Here is an 8,156-nt window from a genome sequence, read left to right as displayed (position 1 = left end):
GGGGGGGGCGGGGGGGGATGAGACTGAAGCTTCCCTGACTGTGCTGGGGTTGTTTTGGAATACCCACGTGCATCTCACATAAAATATTTTTGAATTTTTGTCTGAGGGGGCAGCACTCATCTGTGGGGGGGCATTGCCCCAAACGCCCCCATGGCTATGGGCCTGCTCCAAGGATAGACTCTGGCTAGCTTTGCAATGGGATAGACTCCAAGGGGGTCCTGCCTCCTCTAAAGCTTAGAAGAGGTGAATGAACTGAGTCATTGCTCTGAGACCAGCAAGAGAAGAACTCTTCTCTGGCCTGCTCCCCTGACCGTGATTGCTTCTGCACAGAGGTGACCGCCCACTTTGCTCTCATTGCTGCAAATGCATTTGCAGCAACAGCTGAGCCGCTTCACTGAGATCTGCTCTGTGCTTTTCCCTCCTACCTTCCTGCCGTCTCCCATCATTTGTAATTACCTATTACTGATGATTAAAAAAAAAATCTGTCAAAACGCCTACTGGAAATGGAGGGGTGTGTAGAATGGCACTGGATTGGTGGTGGGGGAGACAGGGAGGTACAGAAATCCACCCCTTCACCCCAGAGATCTTACCCAAAGCAGGCTCAGGAAAGCTGGGGTGGGAGATGTTGCACAGAAGGTGGGAGATGTCTCATGGAAACCCAAATTAAAACCTACTGCAGTTTGGGGGAGAACGTGGAGCAAGAGCCCTGTGTGGAAACTGCAGTCCCCCCTGGCCACCAGCAGGGGATTGGGGGGCGGTAAGGTGGCCAGGTCCAGGTCAGGAAACTCTTGGAGATTTGGGGAAGGATTCTGGGGAAGGGAGGAACCTCAGTGGGGTACAATGCCATCCCAACCCACCCTCCAAAGCAACCCTTTTCTCTGGGGAAACTCATCGTGTAGCCTGGAGATGAGCTGTAATTCTGGGGGGGATCCCCAGGTCCCACATGGAGGCTGGGCATCCCCATGTGGAAGCAACCTATGGGTGAAAAGCAGGAAGGAAGGAGGGAACAAGAAAACCCATCCATGCTCTACATTACCGAGTTCACCAAGAACTACTTTCTTCCTGCTTGAAAAGAGAGGTTCCTTGGGAGAGGCAGGGAGTACCCCCCCCCAGCCTCCGCAGCAACAACACATTAAGAACATAAGAGACGCCAATGTTGGATCAGGCCAAAGGCCCATCCAGTCCAACACTCTGTGTCACACAGTGGCCAGAAATACCAGGTGCCATCAGGAGGTCCACCAGTGGGGCCAGGACATTAGAAGCCCAAGCACCAAGAAGACAGAGCATCACTTGCCCCAGAGCCCCTATCTATACCTTGTGGCTAATAGGCACTGATGGACCTCTGCTCCATATGCTCATCTAATTCCCTTTTGAAGCCGTCCATGCTTGTAGCCACCACCACTTCCTGTGGCAGTGAATTCCAAGTGTTAATCACTCTTTGGGTGAAGAAGGACTTCCTCTTATCCGTTCTAATCCGACCGCTCTGCAGTTTCATGGAGTGCCCATGAGTTCTTGTATTGTGAGAAAGGGAGAAAAGTACCTCTTTCTCTACCTGCTCTTTCCCATGCATAATCTTATAAGCCTTGATCATGTCACCCCTCAGTCGTCTTTTCTCCAAGCTAAAGAGCCCTAAGCGCTTTAACCTTTCCTCATAGGGAAAGTGTTCTAACCCTTTTATCATTCGAGTTGCCCTTTTCTGCACTTTTTCCAAAGCTATGACATTATGACATCACTCTGTGTTTTGAGAGGAGAGAACCCCTGCCCCAGGGGGGCTGGCTTCCCCAACACCCTTTGGAAAACCAGGCTCTTCGTATGGACAAGTCTTTCCACACTGCCTTGCGAAAGGATGAAATCACGGTTACTCGTGGATCGACTCTTTGATCTTTCATTTTTATAGTTGCTCTGAAGCACCAGATAGGGCCTTTGGTTTCAGGATCCCCCCCCCCCCTAAAAGGCTCTGTAAAAAGAGTGCGGGGGAAGGGGGGAAGTGTTCTTGAAAAAGAATCCATTTTTTTTTTAAATTCCCCAGCTTTCTACTTGTTCAAGATTTCCATTTGATTGCGTTCCACAAAACCCATCGCGGCGCTCTGGTGCCAAAATGGCAAGCGGGGAATGCTGCCGTTCCAGCGAGCAAATCTACCAGGACTAAGAAATGTGCATCCAAGAGTCGAACAGAAAGTGACTCATGCGCCCTCCTTACTATTCAAAGGGGGGGGGGGGAGAAATTGATTTCTTTCATTTCTCAAGTTCTGGTAAGAGCCTTACATAAGTCACACTAGAATGAGAAATGGGATTGTTCTGGGCTTTTGAGTGCTAGGGAGTATTCAGAGTTCAGCCAACAGAAGGAAAAGACATTTACAACACTGGGTTTTGTTTTCCCGTTGGGGGGCGGGGGGGGGGGGGGGGCTGTAGCTCCCAGCCATGGGGAAAGCTCGAGGCATAAAAGGACTGCAATTCTCTACCCGCAGTGGATGTAAAAAGAATTTTAAGGTGCCCTCCAGGCCCTGCATCCGCTGTTCTTTAGGGAGGCCATGGGAATTTCACACTTCAATTGAGCAGACCCCCACTGCCCGACACATCATTAGAAGTGTGGATGCGTTTCCCACCAGATCGGAGCTGAGCAGAGAAGGGCAAGGAATTGCCAGGAAGTGAAATTGTGAAGCGGAGACCAGGGCGTACGGATCAATCTGAGCAGAAGCCGATTTTGTTCCAAGTCCCCCGCCTGAGCGTTGCCTGCCTGAATGTGCATTTGGAGAACCAGGAGCCTTGCAGAATGAAACTGGCTACGGTAGAAAGATTACAAGTAGCTAGGTCAGGCCAAGAGATGTAGGTGAGGGGACACCCCCACCCCCCTCAGTGCAGAGACAGAGCAGCAAACACCATATTTGCAGCAAGGGAAGACATTAAGGCAGAATGCCTGGCATGGCTCCATCCTATCACAGGGTCCCCGGAGGTCCTAGCAGCATCCCTTCAACTCTGGTCAGTGTGATGACTGGGTCTACATAAGAGTCACTTGCATGCAACATTGCTGGCTTGCATGAGTACCGGTCGCCTCAGACAAGCTACAGTTAGCTGAGTCTCCTGCCCAGAGTCGAGGTGAGAGAGACAGGATGTCTGCCACGAAGACTTAAGGGTCTCAGAACCTCCAACGGATTCCATTCATGAGATAAACCCAAGCCTACAGTAACCATGAGGGAGAGCAACTGCGTGCCAGAATCCAGCCGAGGGTTCAGAATCGGAGGACCCACGTTCAGATGCAGAGCCTTAACTACAGAATCTCATCACTGGGGATTTTCTCCCTCTGTTAGCCTCTTTGAAAACTGAGCATTACAAAGGCTGTGTTGACTGTGTCCCCTATCAGATTCAACCAAGCCTTCCGTGTTCTCTTTCAAAGCAGATACCCACTGCCCGACACACCATTAGAAGCAAATTCGATAGAGAAGCCACCAGGACAAAGCAGTTCTCTCAAGCTACCCCCACTGCTAACTGATCGCTCCCAAGCTGAAGACCAGTAACCTTCAAGGGGACTGAACTCCTGCCTCCTCTAGCAGCTGGGAGGCAGGCCTGTCCAGCCTCCTCTGAGTACTGAGACCTTTTCCAGCACCCGTTTTTTTTGGCCGTCAAGTCACTGTGGGTTTTTTTAAAGCAAGAGATATTCAGAGGAGGTTTGCCATTGCCTTCCTCTGAGTCGTGACCCTGGTATTCCTTGGAGGTCTCCCATCCAAATACTAACCAGGGCCGACCCTGCTTAGCTTCCGAGATCTGACGAGATCGGGCTAGCCTGGGCCATCCAGGTCCGGCGTCCTCGGGGTGTTAGTAAAGTGCTTTAGAGAAAGGAAGGCGGGATTCTCAGGATACGAGTCTCCATGCCGTGTTTCGGAGTCTGTCTCTACTGCAAGCCACGTGGGACGCGGAACGGAAAGCAAGTCACAACGGGTGGAGTGGATACCTGGGACTACAGCAGAAGGCTTTGGGAACGTCACTCTGACCTGTCCTGCCCACCCCCCTCAGAATCTTAACCATCTGCAGTAGGAGGTTTTGTTTCTGTGCATTTCAGCTTACAGGAGGGTTCATGGCTCAACACACGTACAGTACAGATGATGCAGCCCAAGCCAAAAAGAAGCTATATTTGGAACAGCGTTTTCATTCTGTTCCAAAACCACCCATCGGACCATAAGGAAACAAGCGCGACAGAAAGAATATCATGCAGATGGGGCGAAACGGAGCACCGTCTACAGAAATGTTTTCTCGCACCGTTCCCATCGACTTCTAATTATATGCTGTCGTCTTTCTTTAAAAATACCCTGAGCGGTTATTTCCATGGGCCTCTTTACTCGGCGTGAGACCGAATTTTGCAAGCTGTCCCCGGTTCCATCTGCATACCGCCCCCCACCCCCCAATGTCAATTTCTTTTCTCCCTCCTGGGACAGAATCAGGAAGTTTATTTTTTTTTGTAACCGCTTCTCTTGTCTCATGCCAAGTCCTTTCCCCTTACAATCAATGTATTCTCAACGTTATTTTGTGTCAGTAATGGAGTCACGTCGAGTGAAAATGGCAAAAAAAAGCAGCAAAAAGAATCACCATCAGCAATGCAAATGGGGCGGATGGGTGCAGATAACAACAGCATATTAAAAACAACAACAAAGTAACAGAATGGCCCTATGGGCTCAATCCTACTTTTTGCCCATTAAAGAAAAGGGTACAGGTCAGAGAACTTGCAAAGATAACTCTATCCAGACCTGACACCAAGCTGCTGATCTGGGTGGCAAATACACCTCTACGTACACCTGAGCAATTGTCCCTATCACTCAAAGTGATGGTGTCGCTTTACTCTGCTCTGGTTAGACCTCACCTAGAGTATTGTGTTCAGTTTTGGGTACCACAATTTAGGAAGGATACAGACAAGCTGGAACATGCCCAGGAGGGCAATGAAGGTGGTGAGAGGTCTGGAAACTGAGTCCTATGAGGAAAAGTTGAAGGAGCTGGGTATGTTTAGCCTGGAGAGGAGATGACTGAGAGGTGGTATGGTAACTATCTTCAAGTACTTGAAGGGCTGTCATATAGAGGATGGTGTGGAGTTGTTTGCTGTTGCCCCAGAAGGTTGGACCGGAACCAGTGGGTTGAAATTAAAACAGTTAGAGTGGTTCCTCAGTGGAACAGGTTTCCTTGGGAGGTGTTGGGCTCTCCTTTGGAGGTTTTTAAGCAGAGGCTAGATGGCCATCTGACAGCAATGCTGGTCCTGTGGACTTAGGCAGATCATGAGAGGGAGGGCAGGAAGGGTTCAGCTCTTGTGGCCCTTTCTTACACGCCCAGGGAAATGCTGATCGCCACTTCGGGGTCAGGAAGCAATTTTTCTCCAGGCCAGTTTGGCTGGAGATCCTAGAGGGTTTTTTGCCATCTCCTGGGCAAGGAGCAGGGGTCACCGGGGGTGTGGAGGGGGAAGTACTTGTGAATTTCCTGCACTGTGCAGGGGGTTGGACTAGACGGCCCTGGAGATCTCTTCCAACTCTATGATTCTATGATCCTAAGTACAACTAGCTAACTTGATCTTTTTGTCCTCTGCATAAGCACTGATCAGGTTGGCAACAGTTAAATGTCCAGAGGCCACATTATGCTACTAGGAACACTAAGAAGAACAATACAATCAGAAAGTATCCATTAGGTAATCTAGCCCCACCACATGGCTAATGCACAGTCCATCTCCTTTTAAGCAGACCCAGTTCTCCAAGCATCTGACAGGCACCTGCCCAACATTTCCCAAGGAGAACGATTATGGAACTGCCATGGGCACCTTACTCCATTGTAACTATTGCAATAAAGAAGTCTGTCTCTGAATTTTTTGGAGGGGTATTTTTGCATTTTGTGTTTCTGTGTGTATGCGCGCGCCCGTGCCTGGAAGTCATGGCAACCTCTGGCAACTCCTACTGGGGCATGGAGGACATTCAGAGAAGTGGCTTGCTAGCCTGCCTCTGCCTCCCGGCCCTGGTATTCTTTGGAGGTCTCCCACCCAGTATTTGGCTTCTGAGATCTGACGAGATCCGGCTTGCCTGGGCTATCCAGGTCAGGGCGTCTCTGAATTTTTAATGTACGTTCTTAGGGTTTTGAGGCATTGACTCAGTTCAGAGGTCACAGATGGGATCCTCCAAACCATGGTCTGAAAGCTCTGAGACATGGCGTGGGCTCATAAGCTCCCCTCTGCTTGCATCCATACGGTTCCTCCTCCATTTGAACACACAACAGGCTGCCTGACACTGAATTAGACCACTGGTCCATCAAGGTCAGTATTGTCTATCCAGACTGCCAGCAGCTCTCTAGGATTTCCATTGTGGGGACTGAACCTAGGACCTTCTGCGTGCAAAGCAGAGGCTCTCCGAGTGAGCCAAAAGCTCTCCCCGTTTCCTGGTATTCTCTAACTCAAGTCAGCAAAGTAGGGTTTGTGCTGGCTCCAAACAGTGGTTTGAAAAAAAACCAAACTATACCTGTGGCTAGAGAAAAGTGGAGGGGAAAACGTATGTTTGACAGGAGAGGAGGGAAGCAGGAGCACATATGCCCACAACACGGTCCTGGGCCTCTGAGCCACCAGCAGTGTGATTACAGAACTGCATCTTCAGACTGGATCCTACCGGCTTTTCTGTTCCATCTTTCCTGTTTCCCCTCCTCACTGCATCCTATAGAACCTTTGTGCGTGTAATTCCCCCCTCCTCTGTCCTGTGAACAAGCTGGCAGGATACAACCTTTTAAAGCCAAGGCATTCTACCCACCCTTCTATCTTGCTTTGCAAACTGCAGTGGCACCCAGGATTCTAAGAGAGGTCCTGCCTCATCTGCATAAAGCTCAAGGCGTTCTAAATTTGCACTGATACTGATCTGATCCAAAACTTTTGGATAATCTGCATGGGAAGAGCTTCATGAGACGGAGTCCACATATTTAAATACACATAAAGAAATGATTAAATACACATACAGAAATGTAGTGGTTTAACTAACCTGGGGCCAGTCAGAGTGGCTGTATCTCTCACTGCCTGAGCAGTTTCAGAAGCGAAATCCAGAGCGCCTGCCACTGGTTTGGTTACAGTTCCAACTAGTCCTTTTCCGAAGCCAGATATAAAGCCGCTGACGCCCCCTTCGGTTTTTACGCCTTCTACCGTCGAGGTGATCACACTGGTCAATCCACCAATGATACCTGTTGGACAAAACGTTCAGTGGCTCCACCGTTTCTACCTTGGGCTATGGACTGAAGGGCACAGGACACCACAACCCTGTGGAAGCTAAGCGGGAGTGGGTCTGGTTGGTGCCTGGATGGGAGATCATGTGGGGAACCCAAGTCCATAATGTTGAGTCTGGAATAAGAAAGGGTGTTTGGTGACTGGTGGCGGAAAGTGCTGGCAAGAGACAGCCAAATTATGGCAATCCCATAGGGTTATCAAGGCAAAGAGGTGAACAGAGGCGGCTTCCCGTTGCCTGCCTCTGCATAGCGACCCTTGACTTCCATGGTGGTCTCCCATTCAAGTACTAACCAGGGCCGACCCTGCTTAGCTTCCAAGACCTGATGACATTGACCTAACCTGGTTTGCTAGCTACCCTTCATAATATTTGTAACTTGCCTTGTTAAACAAAATTATGGACTTGCACTGTGATTCCATTTCTCACTCCCTTTAGTACGTTCTTGTGCTTTTGTTCTTTTCTGTGTCTTATAGGGTTGTTTTTTTAAATCTCTCTCAGGTCTGGAATAAGAACTTTAGAGAGGCCGTGGCTGTGCCACAGACCACTGCCTGGCACACTTGAGGTCTTCAGATCTAAATCCCTGGCACCTCCAGCTAAGGGATCGGAAGGTAGCAGTGGCTGGGAAAGGCCTTCCTTTACCTCACGGAGAGCCACTGCCAGTCAGAGCTGACAGTGCCAAGCTACAAAGACTGCTGGAGCAGGATAAACGCTAAAGATTTCCCTAAAGCCTTGCAAACTGAGACAGACTTGGCAGGGCCTTCTCAGCAGCTGCCCCCTACTTTGTGAAACTCCTTTCTCCAACAGGTGAGGTTGGGGCACTCTCTTCTGGTCTTCTGGAGGTGAAAACACTTCTGTTCCCGATGCCCTTTGGATGAACTAATTAAGGACAGTGCTTGGCTCCCTGGGTTTTTTTTTGCTCCCCTCCTGTTTTTG

General features: G+C 49.7%; 1 protein-coding gene across 1 annotated transcript in view; it reads right to left on the bottom strand.

Annotated features, from left to right (window-relative positions):
- Positions 1-8,156, bottom strand: part of LOC107124080 (vacuolar protein sorting-associated protein 13D-like) — a gene marked incomplete at its 5' end in the record, with an annotated part of 92,050 nt that overhangs the window by 31,046 nt on the left and 52,848 nt on the right. The window contains one exon of the mRNA XM_015427468.1: positions 6,987-7,182. Within this exon, the coding sequence (XP_015282954.1) occupies positions 6,987-7,182 (196 nt within the window). The remainder of the gene's footprint in view (positions 1-6,986; positions 7,183-8,156) is intronic.

This window comes from Gekko japonicus, unplaced genomic scaffold (assembly GCF_001447785.1).
Source record: "Gekko japonicus isolate JY-2015 unplaced genomic scaffold, Gekko_japonicus_V1.1 scaffold3345, whole genome shotgun sequence".
NCBI classification, from domain to species: Eukaryota; Metazoa; Chordata; class Lepidosauria; order Squamata; family Gekkonidae; genus Gekko; species Gekko japonicus.
Note: the sequence above shows the minus strand (reverse complement) of the source record. Positions and strands in the feature narration are given on the sequence as shown.